We start from the raw sequence: 21778 nt of genomic DNA, 5'->3' as shown, positions 1-21778 counted from the left end.
TGGCCGCTGAGCCTGCGCGTCCGGAGCCTGTGCTCCGCAACGGGAGAGGCCACAACAGTGAGAGGCCCGTGTACCCAAAAAAAAAAAAAAAAGTATACATAGGAAAGGTCTTCAAGGAAAATTTAGAAAATATTAATAATGGTTTATGACTTCAGAATTCATTTTAGCTTTCTTTCTATTTTTCTATATATTTTTCACAACTGGAAATAAAAAAAAAAATTAAAAATTTTTTTCACCCAACACACTTCACCCTACTGGCCAGCTCTGCCTGCTGAAGTGATGGGGGCTCCTGAGTGGTATCAGCCAACCTAGAAACCAGAAAGAAATGTGGCACCTACTTAGTCTCAGACTGTCCACATGGCTTCTTCCTAGAGAGGCTGAGCAGATCTTTGCCATATTTCTCTTCAATTGATGCCCTAAAAGGAACATAAAAGAAGGTTATGAGTCCTTCTCAGGGCTGATTCTTATTTCAGACACATGGCACTTCCCTTGAAGGCAAAACTGTACCCTTGACAGTAGAAGCTCAGATATGATGCAATTCTCTAAAATGTGAAACTCCCCTCTACAGAACCAGGAGGAGCTGTAAAAGAACAGTGGCTTTCATCTCTAAGGTGTTCTTCTCCAGCAAAAAGTCTCTAGCTTGAATATTAAAGCCAAACCAAGCATGGCCCCTTGACCAATACTGGCTAGCACATTACAGAATAATTTTCAAAACTATGATCCATAATTTATATAAATCATCTATATAAATCTATATAGATATAAAATATACCTTTTTTAAGTGGAGTAAAAGATATTTCCACGAAATGCTGCAATCCTAAGGCCCACCCCTCCCACCTTCTCTAAGAGTATCCTTTAACCAACCTATAGAGTTCCTCATTCATAGTCAATTCAAATACACAGCTAAACCATACCAAAGAGAGGGGAATTTCAGAATATGAACCCTGCAGTTGGCATGTCTCACAAGAACATCTGCTTGTTACTCGGTGTGGCACAAGTCTGTGTAAAGCACAAAACATCCCCCCACTTTCCCCCTTCCCCTAGCCTCATGGCCCTTTGTCACCATCTCCACTTTGTGTCCCAGCCCCAGCCTTATCTAAACCATACTATCAGGTTATGGGCCTTTAAGCTCATCTACCCCACTTTCTTCAAATTAAAAAAAAAAAAGTATATTATGAATACATTCTCACTGCAAAAGATTCACAAAACACAAAGTCATATGGAATAAAACACAAAAAGTCCCCCTTCACACCATCCGCCAATCCCACTCCTCTCCCCAGAGGGAGCCACTGCTAAGCTTGGTATGTACCTTTGCAGTCCTTTTTCTGCATTTACATACCTATATCTCACAAATACACAACTTTTTATGGTTACATAATTGAGATCATTCTATTATTTGCTGTTCTGTTTTCCACCTAGTAATAAATACATCGTATAGATCTTTCCTTATCAGTACTTGTAACCACCATGTTCATAATATGGAGTTTTCCACAGTTCAGGGTCACTCTATTTGTTTTTTCACTACTGCCAAAAAAAGCTAAATGAACATCCTCAGACAGATATTCATGGGCATCTCTGAGAATGTTTCTCTAGGCTAGGACTTCTGAGAAAGTGGATTTACTAGATCAGACGAATATGTGTTTTGAATTTTTGAAAACAGTGCCAAATCACTCTCCAAAAAAGCCTTCTCAATTTATATTCCCACCAAAAGTGTGTAAGAGTCCCATTCCCAGAAACCCTCCCCCACACTGGATATTATAATTCCTTTTTAATTATTACCAGTCTTTAGTGACAGAGGTTAAAAAAAACTCTCATTTTAATTTGCTTTTCCTTGATTTCTAGTGTGATTATGCATTTTATATATTTATTGGACATTTGTATATATTCTTCTATAAGTTACCTACTCATATCATCCCAATTTTTTTTTTTTTTCTGTACGCGGGCCTCTCACTGTTGTGGCCTCTCCCGTTGTGGAGCCCAGGCGCCGGACGCACAGGCTCAGCGGCCACGGCTCACGGGCCCAGCCGCTCCGCGGCATGTGGGATCCTCCCGGACTGGGGCACGAACCCGCATCCCCTGCATCGGCAGGCGGACTCTCAACCACTGCGCCACCAGGGAAGCCCTATCCCAATTTTTTAACTGAGTGTTTTTCCTATTTATTATGAATATCAATACTTATTCTTACATGTTATAAAGTTTCTCCCACTCTCATCTGTCCTTTCTAAATAATGACCTTATCCATTTTATTAAAATGATACATGTTCATTATTCAAAATTAAGGAAAAAGAAAAATACATAGAAGAAAGCAACAAACTGTCTAAAATTCCACCAACTAAAAATAATTAGTATTAACACCAGGTGATGATTGTAATGGACATTTCTTTATGCAGATATGCAGGCAGGAAGGATGGACAGACAGGCATGAGTAATTTTAAAAGAATGAGACTATATTCTACATGCTATTTAAAAATAAAGTATTAAGCCTGATTTTATTTAAATTTCACAGAAGAAAAGAAAACTGAAAGGAAGCTGAAGGAATTGCTGAATTTCAAATAATTGTTTCTTTGCCACAGGAAAAATTAATTCCTAAAATATCCTTCTAAAGCTAAAAATGAGTTTATGAAAATAATTAAGGCGATTGAGACATTAAAATATTTTAATGACCTATTTCAGTTTTAGACACTTTCAGGTGTTTGACAGCCCACCCGTGAAAGGATGAGATGATTAGCACTATCGTACCTCCACCTCCTCCTTGATAATGTTTACATTATTTTTACTTCATTTGTGTCTATAACACACGCTGTTCTCCAATCATAATTCCCCCAGTTGTGTAGTCTTAACTATTTATTAAAATGGATGTGATGCTCACCACCAGTCGTATTACCATAGCTTTTCCATCCCTAAGATTTGTATTTTGGTTCATTTCTTCACTTTGTGATCTTTTGGCTGAATTTCATCACTTTGTGATCTTTTGCCAAAATGGCTCAGAAGGGAGGGCATCAGTATTTCCTGAGTTCTTTCATATTTGAAACCATTTACCTGTGGCCTTCATATTTGAAATTATTATTTTTTACTTTTGATTGAAGTATAGTTGATTTACCAGATTGTGTTACTTTCAGGCGTACAGCAAAGTGATTCAGTTATACATATACCTATATCTATATATGTTATTTTTCAGATTATTTTCCATTACAGGTTATCACAAGATATCGAATATAGTTCCCGGTGCTATACAGTAGGTACTTGTTGTTTATCTATTTTATATATAGTAGTGTGTATCTGTTAACCTCACACACCTAATTTATCCTCCCCCCACCTTTCTCCTTTGGTAACCATAAGTTTGTTTTCTATGTCTGTGAGTCTGTTTCTGTTTTGTAAATAAGTTTATTTTTATCTTTTCTAGATTCCACCTGTAAGTGTTATCATAGGATATTTGTCTTTCTCTGTCTTACTTCACTTAGTATGATAATCTCTAGGTTGATCCATGTTGCCGCAAATGGCATTATTTCATTCTTTTCTACGACTGAGTAGTGTTCCATTGTATATATGTACCACAGGTTCTTTATCCATTCATCTGTTGATGGACATTTAGGTTGCTTCCATGTCTTGGCTCTTGTAAATAGTGCTGCAATGAACCCTGGGGTGCATGTATCTTTTCAAATTAGAGTTTTCGTCTCTTCTAGATATATGCTCCAGAACGGGACTGCTGGATCATACGGTGACTCAATTTTTAGTTTTTTGAGGACCCCCCATACTGTTCTCCACACTGGCTGCACCAATTTACATCCTTACCAACAGTGTAGGAGGGTTCCCTTTTCTCCACACCCTCTCCAACATTTATTATTTGTAGACTTTTTGATGATGGTATGGCCTTTATATCTGAATGACAACCTCGCTGGTGTAATGAATGTTCTTAAACTTTCCCTCAGAACTCTGCTGAACTTGTTCCATTGGCTTTTGTCATTGAAGAGAAACCCAAGGCCATCCGGATTCCCTGCTGCTCATTCCTATTTCAAAACTTGGTTCATTTCTTTCCTAGATACTTGAAGTATCCTTTCTTTAACTAAATAACTTAACCAGGATGAATGTTAATGTTGATTCTTAAATAATCATAATCGATATTGATTACTGTGTATCAATGTCTCCTGGTTTATAGTGTGTGCCCTTCAGATCTATTTAGTTCTTCTACGTTCCATGAAATTTTTCCTGGATTCTCTCTCTGAATACTTTTATTATTCCCTTTTGGTGAATTTTCTACTTGGGATCAGTTACGCAGATTTTGGAGTGGCTTTGTCTATCTGTTCTTGAGTTTGGGGCCCTGGTTCTTCTGCTCTTTTTGACTTCATATCTTCCTTCCTCCCTCTCTCCCTTCTTCTCTCCCTCCTTTTTTTTGGTCGAGGTAATGTGCATGGCTATTGCGTCATTTGGGTTTATCCTGCTCCCGGTACTGTGGGCAGCCCTATCTACTTGCTCTGAAACCATGCGCGTGAATTCTCTTTTATGCCCTTCTGATCTTATATATTACCTTCCCCTCACTACCACAGCTTGAGCAAGAATCCTGTGTTTTCTTGGGCCTCTACTCTTGGATTCCATTTCTAAATTTTTTGCCCACTCCTGATAATGTAGAGTGAAACACATCTGAAACTGACTCTAGTTGTAAAATAGGATGCATTGGGGGCTTCCCTGGTGGCGCAGTGGTTGACAGTCCGCCTGCCGATGCAGGCGACGCGGGTTCGTGCCCCGGTCTGGGAAGATCCCACGTGCCGCGGAGCGGCTAAGCCCGTGCGCCACAACTACTGAGCCCATGTGCCACAACTACTGAGGCCCACATGCCAAGACCCCGTGCTCCACAACAAGAGAAGCCCGCGCACTGCAACGAAGAGGCCCGCGGACCGAAAAAAAAAAAAAAAAAAAAAAAGGAAAGGAAGGGAAGAGAAGGGGAGGGGAGGGAATCCTCTAAAGCATATGCCAGATCCCCCCAGGCCACCAAGCCCACCACCCTGCGGAGCACCACGACTGGCCCCTGCATCTTTCCCACCACCACAGCTCAGTGGTCTCTGAGCCAGGCTCTGCCTCCCTGTCACTGCACAGGCCCTGCTTGCCGCCCTCCCATAGACACCTGGGTGTTCCTCCACTGACCAAATCCATCTGTTCCTCGAGTTAAGGGACGCTTCAAGATTTCCTCCTCCATGAGGCTGGGCCTCCATTTTTGCCAGTCGTCCCAAGCTCTCCTCTCCCGTGAGGTCTTTCAGTATCATACGTATCACAAAACTTAGTATTTTATTATATTTTGTTTGCTGTTTCATTCATAAATCTTATCTCTTGAACGGCTTCCTAAAAGCTTTAGGACAAAGATATCATTTACTTCTTGGGGATCGTTCCATAACTTTATAGCAGAGGGTTTTGTGGACCACTAAAAACAAACAAAACCAGTAAACTGTCCTTGTCTGTGTGGGAGTGTTTTGCCCACCCTCTGTCTTCAGAGAGAAACAACATGTACCTTTCTTTTAAAAAGTCTTCAAACTCTTTGCAGTTCTTGCGGCCATTGTTCAGATGCTGGATGATGGTCTCATAGCCAATGCTGCTGAGGATGTCTGAACTCTGGCGAGAAGAACAACACTGTGTGAGTCGGGGAGCGCGGTGATGGCAGCCCCGAGGCCTGAAGCGTGGACAGGGCAGGACACAGGGAAGCTGGCCATGGGGAGTTGCTGAAACACTTACCTCCAAGGCACATGTGACCAAAAAGGACAAAATAGAAGAAGTTCAGAGTGCATGTAGCTATGGAAGAGTTTTTAAAATTATGAAACTACAGGGCCACGAAACAGGAAGGAAGTGACAGAGGACTGAGAGGCACATGGACGAGGGAGCTGGCTGGGCTTGGGGCCCCTCCCTGGGTCCCCACATGCCCTGATCAGGCCAGGCAGGGAGCAGGAACTGAGCCCCCTTCCAGCCTTCTGCTGAGTGACCCTCTATCCCACAGGGGGAAACTCAGTTACACCACAGGTCCATTTTAACCAGGGATACACAGTGTTCACTGTGTCCTCACACCTGTCACAGAGCTTGACCCTGACCTCTCTTCCCAAAGCCAAGAAGCCTGGTGTGAGGGTCGAGGGCACTGTTGAGCCAGGCCCCAGCATTAGGAGAGGGAGGCCGGCTTCCCACTGTAGCAGGAAGCTAAGCTCAGCAGCCAGCAGGCCCCAATGCGCTGGCCCCACTTTGGGGGAAAGGAATTTTTTAAAACTTTAAGCTAGCCATTTATTCCTGTTTTATTCTACTACGTGCTCTGGAGTTGGAGGAAGCTGCCTGAGTCTCCCAAAGCAGTAGTTCCGGATACAGTATATTTTAAAAATCAAAGTCCCCTCGGCTCCCCAAACCAACAAATCAGGAGCTTTAAAGAATACCCCTAAAGTGTCCCCTAATGCAGCTGGTTTCCTGGTTTCTACCCTCCAAGTGCATATAATAGGTGGTCTGATCCAGACTCCAGTCCCTTAGGGAGGTTGGTTAGGCTGCCACTGGGTGTGCCCTGGGGAGCTTTGAACTGACCCAGCCCCAGCCTAGCCTCCCTACACTCCACCTGCTGAGAAAGGTTCTTCTGTGCCACTGGGTGGGGCTGGGACCCCCTGAAGATACCTCTCTGCCCAGCCCTGGACACTAGAGAAGCAGAATTTCTCTCTTCCATTTGCTGCCACTCCTCATGGCCTGGCTGAGCAGACAGGGGTCCCAGAGAGACCCAACAGAACCAAGGCCTGAGGCTGAGTTCAACCTCAGAAACTTAACTGGCCATAACTCACACTGCATTTTAAAAAGTGGATTATTATAAGTATTATAAATTTTACACATGGGCATACAAATAAATCTTAGTTAGAAATACATTTAATCCTATGGGTTCTGTCTACTGTTTGAGCATAGATTTCGGCCTTGGGAAGCCTAAAGAAATAGCCTCCACCAAAGCTTCATTTCTCCACCCACCCCCTCCACACACGCCCTTCTGTCTCAGCGGGGTAGGCTTCTAACTGCCCCCTGAAATGCAGTGCTCAGTGGCAACTCTAAGACAATGCTTACATTATCCCCTCCTGAATCTAAATTCAGCCCCTCCACCCCCAAGGTTTCTGGAAGCCTTTCCTGAGTAGCCCTAATGCTCCCTCTTCTGGGCTCTCAGACTGCCCAGCTTCTGAATTTGCTGTTTGCTACCCACCTTGTGAGTAGCCTTGTCGGCCCAACACTACTGCAAGTGCCTGCAGCTTCTTTCAAGTCTCAGACCAGTCCTGCGCACACACACACACACACACACACACACACACACACACACACACAGAATTTAGCTTAAGGTTATGCAAACCAAAGGTCTACAGTAAAATTCTGTGGGATGAAAATGTCTGTTGTGTTCCCAGCCAGATGCATTAGAAGAGAACGATGAAAACAAAGGCTCCTGAGTGAATGAGGGAATGAATGGGTACAAAGGGTAAATGTCAATATCGGCTGGTGGACAGAAGTGCTTTGGTCTTCCCAGAGAAGTACACATAGGTTCTCTGTTTTTTGATATTCATTTGGAAAAGGTGGTTTCCTTTTTCTTAATTAAGGGTGTGGACACTCTTTGAACTGGGCAGGGAGAGTGGAGCTAGAACAAGATTTCCTGGAAACAAACCAAATCACCAGGCCTCCTCCTGGCCACCAGCCTTGAAAAACCACAACTGCTGCTTCAGAGGAGTGACTGGACTCCAGAGGCAACCAAGAAAGAAAATCTCCAAGAGAAAACAAAGAGTGCCTAAATCCAAGTGCAAAGAGGCAGGGGATTTGGCCTGGAAACTCCTTCCCATACTACTTAGAAAGCACTGCTGAGAAGCTCTGACTGGCAGATGCAGAATAAGAGGGCCAAGCAGGAAAGAAAACTGCATGAGCACCAAGATGGCACAGCAGATTTGTCACCAAAAATGAGTATGCCAAACCCATAACTCCATATTCTGCTTCACAGTAGCCCTGACTTCTGTCCCCTAGTTTTCCCATGCTGGTCTCTCCCCATCCTCCAAATGGGCAGTGTACATTTATACCTCAGGACCATTGCACATGATTTTCCCACAGTGGGAATGGCATTTCCTCCGTCTTCACTTAAATCCCATCTCTGTTTCAGGGCCACTTCAAATCCCAAGTCCTCTCTGAAATCCTCCTCAAATAATTTGTCCTACAGTCTCCTCTTCCTCTTCAGAGTACCTGGAGTGTTTAATGACGTCTCCTCTCATTTGGCTTTTATTATATATTATTTTGTGTCGTTAGTTAATATCTTTTAAAAATTAGTTAAAGCGTATCTGGATTACACCCAACCTTTATCGTCCACAATAGCTCCTACGTTAATGGTGCTTAAGAAATGTCTGTTAATTGTATGCCAACTACAGACAAGGTACTAAAAAATTTACAGAGTCAGCATACGATGGAGTTTCTGTAATCAAAGAGACTATTGTTCATTTTGGGAGTCAGTAAAAGACACACACATAAAACAAATGTGTATGCATAAAAAAATGAGAGACTAAAACAGAGTATAAAAGTATACAGAGAAAATATATAATGAATGAGGTGGAAAAGAGGAAAATAGGCTAGAGTCATCAGAAAAGAGAAGACGTAAGATTTAAATTGAGTCTTTTAAAGTGACTGGGATTCACACGAGAAATCAGAAGACATTTCAAACCAACTGACAGTGAAGAAAACAACACATCAAAATTTATGAGATGCAGAAAAACAGTGCTTTTTCTACAGGGAATTTTCCTCTAGGGAAAATCTTCCTATAGGGAAACTTGTAGCTCCAAATGCTAATATTAGAAAAGAGAAAAAGGTTTTAAAATTAATGACCTAAGCTTTCACTTTATGGAACTACGAAAAGAAGAACAAATTTAAATTTGCAGTAACTAGAAGAAAGGAAATAAAAATAGTAGAACACAATGAAATAAAATAGAAATGGCCAAACAGGGACTTCCCTGGTGGTCCAGTGGCTAAGGCTTCATGCCCCCAATGCAAGGTGCCCAGGTTCAATCCCTGGTCAGGGAACTAGATCCCATATGCTGCAACTACGAGTTCGCATGCCACAACTAAAGATTCCACATGCCACAACTAAAGATTCCACATGCTACAACTAAAGATCCCACATGCTGCAACAAAGATCACATGTGCCATAACCAAGACCTAGTGCAGCCAAATAAATAAAAGTAAATTAATTTTTTTTAAAAAGATAAATGGACAAACAATAAAGAAAATAAATGAAACCAAAAGTTAGTCCCTTGAAAAGCTTAATAAAATCGGAAAACCTATAGCTGGGTTGATCAAAAAACAAGAGAGACAGAAAGAAAAAACACAAATTATCAATGTCCTCAATCTGACAAAGGACATCTACAGAAACCTAGAGCTAACAACTTAATGGTGAAAAGACTGAATACTTTCCTCCTAACAAGGAGGAAATAAAGCAAGAAAAAGATAAAGAACATACTTGTTGGAAAGGAAATAGTAAAACTGCCTTTATTTTCAGACAACATGATTGTGTTCACAGAAATTTACTCCCCAAAATGACTAGACCTAATAAATTTAACAGCATTGCAGGGCACAAAGTCAATACACAGAAATCAATTACATTTCTATATACCAGTAGCAAAAAAAAATTAAACATCATTTAAATGGCATTAAGGATATAAAATATTCAGGAATAAATGCTTAAAAGGTTATACAATACAAGATTTCTTCACTGAAAATTACAATGTTTTGCTGAAAGAAATGAAAATAAAGGTAGACCATGTTTGTGGATTGAAAGAGTAAATACTGTTAAAACATCAGTTTTCTCGAAATTGATCTACAGATTCAACACAATCCCATGAAAATCCCAAAAGTCTTTTCTGTAGAAATTTGCCAGTTAGCCTAAAATTTATATGGAATTAAAGGACCTAGAACAAACAGTTTTTTTAAAAGAAGAAAGAGCTGGAGAATTCATACCACCTGACTTCAAAACTTGCAGGGAAGTTACAGTAATCAAAACAGTACAGTACTGATCTGAGGACAGACAAGTAGATCAATGGAACAGAATACAACCTAGGAATAGACTCACATGTCAATTGACTTTCCAAAAGGTGTCAAAGCCATTCAGTGGGAGAAATGACAGTCTTTTCCACAAGTGGTCCTGGGACAACTGCATAAAGCTGGGGAGAGAAGAGTCTTTGCTCACTGCCCCCACTGCTCCCACTGCACACAATGCACACACAATTAATGTGCGATGGGTCACAGACTCAGATGCAAAACCAAAATATAAAGTTTTGGTTTATTAGTATAGGCAAATACCTTTGAGGCCTTGAGGCAGGAAAAGATTTCCTAGAGAGGACACAAAAAATACGAACTGCTAAAGAAAAAACTGAAAAACTGGACTTCATCAAAATTAAAAACCTCTGCAAATCAAAGGAGATTATTAAGAAAATTAAATGGCAAGCCACATGCTGAGAGAAGATATTCACAATACATATGTCTGTCAAAGGACTTGTAACCAGAACATATAAATAACTTCAAATTAATAAAAATATAAGCAACCCAATAAAAACTGGGCATAATACTTGAACTTCATAAACACTTCATAAAAGACATTCTTTTGGCCAAAAAACTCATGAAAAGTTGCTTGACATGACAGGGAAATTCAAATTAAAGTCACAATGATATCTACTTCATGCCCACTAGAACAGCTGAAATTAAAAAGTCAACATTGAATGTAGGCAAGGATGTTGAACTATCAGAACTCTTATTCTGGGAGTGTGAAAATGGTACAATCATTTTGAAAAAATGGGAATTTCTCAAAAAGCTAAACATGCACATATCATATGACCCAAAGTTCTACTCCAAAGCATTTACCCAAGTGAAAGAAAAACATATGTCCACAAAAAGACCTCTACAAGAAGGTTCATAGGACTTTTACTCACAATAGCCCCAAACTGGAAACAACCCAATGCCAGCAGTCGATGGATGATAAACAATGTGTGGTATATTCATACAATGGAATACTACACAGCAATAAAAAGGAAGGAACTACTGACACTGAAACAACATGGATGAATCTCAAAAACATTATGCTAATGAAAGATGCTAGATGCAAAAAGTATTTACTGCATGATCCCATTTATATGAAGTTCTAGGACAGGAAAGCAGTTCTAGACTTACTTCTATGGTAAAAGAAGTAAGAACAGTGACTGCCTGAGTCAGGGGAGAAATTGAGGGTGGACTGGGAAGAGCCATGAGGGAACTTCCTGGAATGATGGAAATACATCCAATCAAGATCTTTCCATAGAGGTGTGAGTTGTACAGGAATATGCAGTTTTCAAAACTCGATCTGTGCACTTCATCTTATGTAAATACACCTCAAAAAATTAAAAGCCAAAAAAAAATTGATTAGGAGTCAGAAGAATAATGGGAGGGAGGCAGTCACTAGAAGGAACAGAGGAAGATAAGCCTTGAAAATGGATCTGGTCTTGGAGTCCCGGGTGAGGCAGGGAGATGAAAAAGATGGAGGGGCAGATCCAACCACCCAGCAACCTCCCAAAGACCCAGAATGTAAGGTTTAATAATGCTCAAATTATAAAGAGGTAAGTAGCATTCAAGTTTTTTTGTTTGTTTGTTTGGGTTTTTTTTTTTTGCATTCAAGTTTTAATCAGTGGATTAGTATTTTAATCATAAAGCCACTTAAGGGACTTCCCTGGTGGCCCAGTGGTTAAGAATCCGCCTTTCAATGCAAGGGACACAGGTTCAATCCCTGGTCAGGGAACTAAGATCCCACATGCCGCGGGGCAACTAAGCCCATGTGCCGCAACTACTGAGCCCGCACATCACAACTACTGATCCCACGCACTCTGGAGCCTGCATGCCACAGCTAGAGAGAAGCCTGCACGCTGCAACGAAGATCCTGGGTGCCGCAACTAAGACCCAATGCAGCCAAATAAATAAATTAATTTTAAAAAAATAAATAAAGCCGCTTAAATTTCTTTAAGACAAAAAGTTTGCCAGGTCCAGGTGCCACATCCAGGAGATGTGTGATCCAAAGAATAATAAAAACAGTCTTGCTGTGATGCCAGCGGCCAGTCCAGACCAGGTGGCATTGTGGGCTCAGAGAAGGAAATCTCAGTGGGCTGCCTGGTGGAGGATAACTCCACTGCTGCCAGCTCCCCCAACCCACCCCTAACACTCAGGTCTGGTCTCCCTCAATCCAGGCACATGTACTCCTCCTTCCTGCCCAGCCCTGAGGCTCATGTTGCAGGGGCCTCTGAGAACTTGTTTCCAGAGACCTTTTCTACCATGTGGCCACTAGGCAGAAGGGGAAGGCAGAGGGGAAGCAAAAGATACCTGCAGCCTCCAAAGCCACCATCAGAATTATGGTGCTACCACCAGAGCAACCCCACATCCAGTTCTGTGTTGCACATCACGTCCATCCTATCATGGCATCTGCTACACGGTTTCAGTTTCTCTAGATGCGGGCTCCAAGGACCACCTGTGCCAGAATCACCCAAGCAGCTTGCTAAACAGGCAGTCCCCCAGGTCTCACCCCAGACCTGCTGATTCTGAACCTGGGTGGGGGATTCTCCACTTCTTACACTCTTCCAAGGACTGTAATGCCATTTGAGAACTGCTGCCATAGAAATTACAAAAGACGATAGAACAAGCATGGCTCCTGCCTTGAGGAAAGCAGGATACTTGCACGTGAAACTAGAGAACACAGCAGAATGGGGCAGGAAAGAATGACTGTTAGTAAATGCAAAGGAGAAGAGGCCAGGGAAGACTCTCCATGGTTTGCATTTCATTTTATAACCTCCAATTTTGAGTAAAAAATGCAAATTGGCATTGGTGCCCTTTGGAAGCCCAGAAAGTCCCCTTAGAATGGGGAGAAGGCACTGACTTTGCATTACACACAAAGGTTGAGTTTGTTTGAAGACTGGCCATGGGATGTGTTAATGTACTGTACTTTGCATTAAAGGACCACGGTACGCTCCATATAAACACAGTGAGACAGGAGCTATTTCCACGTTTACAGCTGGAGAAAATAAGACACAAGGAAAATAAGTTCTCCTTATCACTTCCTCCAACCACAATGAAAGATCTGAACTCTCAACCAACAATATTATTCAAATCTCCATTATTTATTAAAAGCTATATGGCAACAGAAGACTTGGGATAAAGACCGAGGACTTCATTTTACCTCCCTCTGTTCTCAACCTTGATCTTTCTTTCCTATCTCTTTTACTGGAAGAGGTAAAAATAAATGGATCAAACTCATCTTATCTGCAAATATGGATGGATTATTGTTAATTAATATTAATAATTCGGACTAATATACAGTGAATGTTTGCTGTGTTCCAAATAGCATACCAAGTATTTTGCATGGGACATTTTGCTTAATTCTTATAACAATCCTATGACATAAGTATAATTATTATCTTCATTTTACAGGACAAGAAACTGTGGCTCTGTACTCTGAAACCACTCGACCACACAGCTTCTCTTGTTTGAGGATAAGAACCAAATCTAACTTTTTGCCAGTTAGCCTACTTCCCTACAGTTCTAAATGGGACATACGCAGGGTTTAACGCCACACTTGGGTTTGAGCCCTGGTTCCACCACACACAAGCTATGTGACTTACAGCTAAGTAGCTCAATCCCTCCTTACTAGACTATAAAATGGGGATATTGGAAGGACCAAATGAGATAATGTGCTTTGAGTTTATCAAGTGCTTCACAAACTAAAGGAATTAAGGCAGACACATCAAGATTTTTCAAGACCAGGCCACATAAACAAAAAAGCATATGTGTTTGAACAATACAACTTTTTTTTTCACTGAAAGCAGACAACAATGAAATAAACGTAGCTGTTAGCTATTCAAAAGTAAGTATGATGTCATCTGAGGAAGCAGCTGGAAAGGTGTCAGGGATACCTCAGCAAAGGATATGGAAACTGCCATTTTCAGGCATGAAAAACCTAAAGTCAAAGTCGTTACAATGGTTGTGCCCTTAAGCCTTCTCTTAAGCAATAATAATGGATTGTGAAGGCAAGAATAAGACCCCACCCCAGTTCCCACACCAGCCTTGTTCTACGAGTCCACAGCCCCAGCTCTGTCTAGACTGGATCCACACTTGACATTTTCACATGTCTAAGTGTCCCTCCTGTCAAGTCAGCAGGTCAATTACAAAGGCGACTCTACTCAACTGAAAATACTTTAAGTGAAAGATAAACCTGAGAAAGTGTGCAATGCAAAAACTCCACATAAGGAAAAAAAATGACTAGAAGGATGTGCACCCAAATGTTGAAAGCAATTCTCTTCTTAGCATGCTTCCGTATTTTCTACATTTTCTATAATATCCTTACACTGCTTTTATAACCTGAAGTCTTTCTCTCTACGTCCATCCCTTAAAGATGGCAAATTGAAGTCTTATTTCTCTCTCATCTGTTCCCAGGCCCCACTAAAATAACAAATGATCCACAGCAACAGCAGAAAATAGGAAAGGGCCCAATGAGGAAGGTGCACATTTGTAGGAATTTCTGTAATGTAAAAAACAGATAGGACTAGATGGGCAGGGGTCAGAAGCCAGTATTCCAAACTACACAAAACAGAAGAAAGTCCACAAACATTCCCAGCAAAGCCCTAGAAAATCCCAAGCTCAAGTCAGCAGGGGCTGAAACTGGAGCAGCCATGGAAATACGGGGAGGGTGTCTGTAGGACACCGGGAACCCAGCCAGTGCCCTGCCCCAGAGCAGCTAACTCTGACTTTTGTACCAGAGCCACAGCTGGTGAGGACTCCACCCTGCAGCAGGCTCCTCGCAAGGGCACAAAGACCAGAACAGCAATGGGGCACTGTCCCTAGGCACCATCAAAGCTTGCACACTAAAAATTGAAGGAAAAAAAGGTTCTGCACCATTATCAAGTCCTGTAAATGCCCTTCACTTCCCGGGTAACACCTTTCCCACTTTCTTACTCCAGATAAAGGCAAAAATATCATAAATTGTCATTATTTTTAGATTATATAATTATCTACTTTGAAAACCAGAGATTATCAAGTGAAAAGCTAGGAACTGAATTAAATATTTTTTTAAAAATCAACAGTTTTCTTATATATCAATAATAACCACTGAAAATGTAGTTTAAAATACAAAATCCTATTCATAATGCCAATAAAACCTATAAAATACCTAGGAATAAGGCTTTTTGAAGGAAAACTATAAAACATTACTAAAAAATACAAAGATCTCAAAACATTTAGAAATGTATCCTAGTCCAAGATGGGAAAGTCCAATATTGGAAAGATTCAATTCTCCCCACCTAAACCTATCAAGTTAAAATAATTTCAATCAAGGGACTTCCCTGGTGGTGCAGTGGTTAAGAATCCACCTGCCAATGCAGAGGACACAGGTTCGAGCCCTGGTCCAGGAAGATCCCACATGTCACGGAGCAACTAAGCCCGTGTGCCACAACTACTGAGCCCACATGCCACGACTACTGAAGCCCGCGCCCCTAGAGCCTATGCTCCACAACAGGAGAAGCCATCACAGTGAGAAGACTGTACACCACAATGAAGAGTAGCCCCCACTCACTGCATCTAGAGAAAGCCCACACACAGCAATGAAGACCCAATGCAGTCCAAAATAAATAAATAAATTTCTAAATAACAATAATTTCAGTCAAAATCTTAATGGAATTTCTTTTTAAATTTAAGTTCATTCTAAAACCAACCTAATATGACCCAGAAATCCCACTACTGGGCGTATACCCTGAGAAAACCATAATTCAAAAAGAGTCAAGTACCACAATGTTCACTGCAGCTCTATTTACAATAGCCAGGACATGGAAGCAACCTAAGTGTCCATCAACAGATGAATGGATAAAGAAGATGTGGCAAATATATACAATGGAATATTACTCAGCCATAAAAAGAAATGAAATTGAGTTTTTTGTAGTGAGGTGGATGGACCTAGAGTCTGTCATACAGAGTGAAGTAAGTCATAAAGAGAAAAACAAATACCTTATGCTAACACATATATATGGAATCTAAAATTTAAAAAAAAAAAAGGTTCTGAAGAACCTTGGGGCAGGACAGGTATAAAGACGCAGACGTAGAGAATGGACTTGAGGACACGGGGAGGGGGAAGGGTAAGCTGGGACGAAGTGAGAGAGTGGCATGGACATATATACACTACCAAATGCAAAATAGCTAGTAGTGGGAAGCAGCTACATAGTACAGGGAGATCAGCCTGGTGCTTTGTGACCACCTAGAGGGGTGGGATAGGGAGGGTGGGAGGGAGACGCAAGAGGGAGGAGATATGGGGATATACGTATACATATAGCTGACTCACTTTATCATACAGCAGAAACTAACACAACATTGTAAAGCAATTATACTCCAATAAAGATGTTAAAAAAATAAATAAAGCAAAGAAGAATTTTCTGGGGGGAAAAATTTTTAAAAACCTAAAAAGAATAAGTGAATGAAAATAGACCCTAAAATGTTGAAAAGATGAATAAGTGAAGACATACCCTACCATGCAAAAAAGAGTATAAGTAACCAAAACTTTTCAAAGTACTATGTTATGACATTGAGAACTGATAATCAGGTAAATAAAATACAAACAACAGTCCAGGAATGGCCTTATGTATGTATGAGGATTTAATATATGATAAAGGAAGCATTTACAACCAGAAAGAAAATGATGCCTTGTCCAATAAATATTATTGTAACAATGACTGTTCATTTTGCCAAAAACTAAATATAGAGCCCTTTCTAACACAGCACTCTAAAATAAATATCTGATGAATTAAAGATATAAACATGGAAATCACAAACATGTATAAAGAAAACATAGAATGTATATTTTTTTTAAATATTGAGGTAAGAGATTTTTTTCTAAATATGACTCCAAACTTAGAAGAAAAGAGTAACAGATTAGCCTACTCTGAAAATACGGTTTACCAAAATTGACACCATTTGAGATAGAAAGCTGAGACAGGCCAATTTCCTTAGAAGAAACAGAGAAAGTAATCAAGGAGCAGAAAAAAGCAACAGAACTGGATGTTTTCACAGGAGAATGGAACTCTACCTAATCTTCAGGAAAAAAAACATACTCCTAAGGTCCATAAATTGATTGGGAATGAAAGACAATGTATTAATTCACTTTATAAAGCAAGTATAAAACAATACTTAAACTCGATAGAGTATAAAAAAGAAATTTACTAATATCGTTTATGAATATTAATCAAAAAGTACTAAATAAAATATTAGCAAAAATAATCCATTACCACATTAAGAAGAGACTATGCCATGACTGAGTGGGACTTATTCCAAGAATGAAAAGTTGGTTGAATATGAGGAAATTTATTAACCTAATTTTAATAAATCAAAATCATTTTGATTTAATAAATCAAAATCATTTAAATCATTTTAATAAATCAAAAAGAAAAATCATCTGGATAGCTACATGTAAAAGAATAAAATTAGAACATTCTCTAACACCAGATACAAAAATAAACTTAAGATGGATTGAAGACCTAAATGTAAGACCGGAAACTATAAAACTGCTAGAGGAGGGTGGGAGGGAGGGAGACACAAGAGGGAAGAGATATGGGGATATATGTATATGTATAGCTGATTCACTTTGTTATAAAGCAGAAACTAACACACCACTGGAAAGCAATCACACTCCAATAAAGATGTTAAAAAAAAAAAAAAAAAAAAAAAAAAAAAAAAAAGAAATAGAAGGAAGACAGCAAATGCCAACACCACAATTCTTCCTCAGGAATTTGTCATCTTGTCTGTCATCTTAAAGTGTGCCCTATTATACTGTTCACATGCTGTATATTTGTTAGTCCTACTTTACAGAACATCACAATGGTTCTTTTGTTCTTTTATTATCTTATATATATATTTGGCATTAAATTTGATATCATGAAAAATAAATAAATAAAAATAAAAAACAAATGGGACCTAACTTTCCTTTGCATGGCAAAGGCAACCATCAACAAAACCAAAAGACAACCTACTGAATGGGAGAAAATATTTGTAAATGATATGACAAATAAGGGGTCAATATCCAACATATATAAACAGTTCATACAACTCAACATCAAAAAAAAAAAAAACCCGATCAAAAAATGGGCAGAACTGAATAGACATTTTTCCAAAGAGGAAAGGCAGATGTCCTACATGAAAAGATGCTCAACATTGCTAATCATCAGGGAAATACAAATCAAAACCACAATGAGATACCACCTCACACCTGTCAGAATGGCCATCATCAAAAAGAACACAAATAACAAATGTTGGCAAGGATGTGGAGAAAAGGGAACACTTGTACACTGTTGGTGGGAACACAAATTGGTGCAGCCACTGTGGAAAACAGTATGGAGATTTCTCAAGAAACCAAAAATTTACCCAGCAATTCCACTCCTAGGTATATATATGAAAAAAACCCAAAAACACTAAGTCAAAAAGATACATGCACCCCACTGTTTCTAGCAGCATTATTTACAATTGCCAAGATATGGAAGCAACCTAAGTGTCCATCAACAGATGAATGGATAAAGATGATGTGATACACGCACACACACACACAAAAAACAAAATATTACTCAGCCATAAAAAAGAATGAAAATTTTCCATGTGCAGCGATGTGGATGGACTTGGAGGGCATTATGCTAAGTGAAATAAGTCAGAGAAAGACAAATACTGTATGATATCACTTATACACTTATATGTGGAATCTAAAAAATACAATAAACTAGTTCATATAACAAAAAAGCAGACTCACAGATACAGAGAACAAACTAGTGGTTACCAGTGCGGAGCGGGAACAGGAGAGTGGCAATACGGAGATGGGGGGTGGGAGGTACAAATTATTAGGAATAGAATGGGTTGCAGGGATGTGCTGTGCAGCCCAGGGAATATAGCCAATTTTTTTTTTTTGCGGTACGCGGGCCTCTCACTGTTGTGGCCTCTCCCGTTGCGGAGCACAGGATCCAGACGCGCAGGCTCAGTGGCCATGGCTCACGGGCCCAGCCGCTCCGCGGCATGTGGGATCTTCCCAGACCGGGGCACAAACCCATGTCCCCTGCATCGGCAGGCGGACTCTCAACCACTGCGCCACCAGGGAAGCCCTATAGCCAATATTTTGCAACGGTTATAGATGCAATGTAACCTCTGCGAATTGTGGATAACTATGTTGTGCATCTGTAAATTGTATGGCATTATGCAACATCTATACTTCAATAAAAAATAAAATTAAAAAAAAAGAAAATCATGACTTTCTCCATAGATGTAGACTGAATAATGGACCCCAAAGATACCTAGGTCTTAATCCCTGAACTCCATGAATTTTATCTTTTATGGAAAAAGAGTCTTTGCAGATATGATTAAGTTAAGGATATTGAAATAGGGAGATTATCCTGGATTAGCTGGGTGGGCCCTAAATGCAATCACAAATGTTCTTCTAAGAAAGAAGCAGACGGAGATTTGACACAGAAAAGGAAAAAGCATGTGACCATGAAGGCAAGACTGAGTAATGTGACCACAAGCCAAGAAACTCCAACAGCCACCAGAAGCTGGAAAAGATGAGGAATTGATTCTCTCCTAGAACTTCCAGAGGGAGTGTGGCCCTGCTGACACTTTGATTCCATCTCAGTGAAACTGATTTGGGACTTCTGAACTCCAGGACTGTAAGAGAATACATTTCTGTTGTTTTAAGCCACCAAGTTTGTGGTGATTTGTTACAGCAGTCGCAAGAAAGTAATGTAAGGCCAAAAAAGATTTTGACAGTATTCAACACCCATTTCTGATTTTAAAAGAAAGTCGAGAAAATAGGAATTGATGGTACTCTCTTAAGATGAATATACTGAATATATATTCATGCCCATATCTCCACTACTTTATACTGGAGGTATTAACCAATACAGTTTGAGAAGATAATCAATTAGAAGCCTAAGAGTAAGAAAAGAAATAAAACCATCTTTACTTGCAGATAATATAATACACATAGAAAGATTCTGTCATTAAAATGTCAGATCTTAGTTAATTTTAAAACGCAATGCTGGGGAATTTCCTGGTGGTCCAGCGGTTAGCACTCAGTGCTTTCATTGCAGGGGACCTGGTCCGGGAACTAAGAACCCTCGAGCCACGCAGTGCGGCCAAAGAAACACAACATAATATTATCCCAATAAAAATACCAACAAGTAATTTTTTTTTTTTTTTTTTTACGGTACGCGGGCCTCTCACCTCCGTGGCCTCTCCCGTCTCGTTGCGGAACACAGGCTCCGGACGCGCAGGCTCAGCAGCCATGGCTCACAGGCCTAGCCGCTCCGCAGCATGTGGGATCTTCCCAGACTGGGGCACGAACTTGTGTCCACTGCATCGGCTGGCAGACTCTCAACCACTGCGCCACCAGGGAAGCCCCAACAAGTAATTTTTTACATAGTAAACAAAGTTCATATGGAAAACATAAAAATACAAAAATAACAAGGAAAAAACTGACAAAAGTTATGAAGGAAGCCAGCCCTACCAGACATTTAAACATATTATAAATGCTACATAATTAAAACAGTGTGGTACTGGTGCATAAATAGCCAAAGAGACAAGTGGAATGGAATATAAAGTCCAGAAATAGACCCAAGTACACAGAGAAATTTAATATATGCTAATGGTAGCTTCTCACATCACTGTGGCAAAAATGGAATTTTTCATAAGTGGTTCTGGGACAACAGTTAGCCGCTTAGAAAATGATAAAAATAGATCCAAACCCCATACTATATACAAAAAATTCAAAATAGATCAGAGATCTTAATGGAAAAACATGAAACCATACAAGTACTAGAAGTAAACATTCAAAAAGGTTTTCTAATCATAACTTAAAATCCAACTGCAAAAAAAGTTTCATAAATTTTATCACCTAGGGAATTCCCTGGGAGTCCAGTGGTTAGGACTACACACTTCCACTGCAGGGGGCATGGGTTTGATCTCTGGACGGGGAACAAAGATTCTGCATGCTGCAGCATGGACCAAAAAAAAAAAATTTTGATCACCTAAAAATAAAAACTTTTCATAGTAAAAATAACAATTAAGACATGCCCCTTAGATAGTCTCATCCACCAGAGGGCAGACAGCAGGAGCAAGAGGAACTACAATCCTGCAGCCTGTGGAACTAAAACCACATTCACAGAAAGATAGACAAGATGAAAAGGCAGAGGGCTATGTACCAGATGAAGGAACAAGATAAAACCCCAGAAAAACAACTAAATGAAGTGGAGATAGGCAACCTTCCAGAAAAAGAATTCAGAATAATGATAGTGAAGATGATCCAGGACCTCAGAAAAAGAATGGAGGCAAAGATCGAGAAGATGCAAGAAATGTTTAACAAAGACCTAGAAGAATGAAAGAACGAACAAACAGAGATGAACAATACAATAACTGAAATGAAACTACACTAGAAGGAATCAATAGCAGAATAACTGAGGCAGAAGAACGGATAAGTGACCTGGAAGACAGAATTGTGGAATTCACTGCCATGGAACAGAAAAAAGAAAAAAAAATGAAAAGAAATGAAGACAGGGCTTCCCTGGTGACGCAGTCATTGAGAGTCTGCCTGCCAATGCAGGGGACACGGGTTTGTGCCCCGGTGCGGGAAGATGCCACATGCCACGGAGCGGCTCAGCCCGTGAGCCATGGCCGCTGAGCCTGCGTGTCCAGAGCCTGTGGTCCGCAACGGGAGAGGCCACAACAGTGAGAGGCCTGCACAAAAAAA

The 21778-nt window shown here is 40.3% G+C and overlaps 1 protein-coding gene across 1 annotated transcript in view; it reads right to left on the bottom strand.

The window, feature by feature from the left end:
• The window catches only part of PSTPIP2 (proline-serine-threonine phosphatase interacting protein 2), a 65816-nt gene that overhangs the window by 25189 nt on the left and 18849 nt on the right, over window positions 1–21778 (bottom strand). Inside the window, exons 2-3 of the mRNA XM_007465634.1 lie at window positions 5501–5601; window positions 339–416 (exon numbers count right to left, since the gene is read on the bottom strand). Coding sequence (XP_007465696.1) covers window positions 339–416; window positions 5501–5601 — 179 coding nt within the window. The remainder of the gene's footprint in view (window positions 1–338; window positions 417–5500; window positions 5602–21778) is intronic.

The sequence above is a fragment of the Lipotes vexillifer genome, unplaced genomic scaffold (assembly GCF_000442215.2).
Source record: "Lipotes vexillifer unplaced genomic scaffold, Lipotes_vexillifer_v1.1 scaffold36, whole genome shotgun sequence".
NCBI classification, from domain to species: Eukaryota; Metazoa; Chordata; class Mammalia; order Artiodactyla; family Lipotidae; genus Lipotes; species Lipotes vexillifer.
This window is presented reverse-complemented; position numbering and strand designations above follow the sequence as displayed.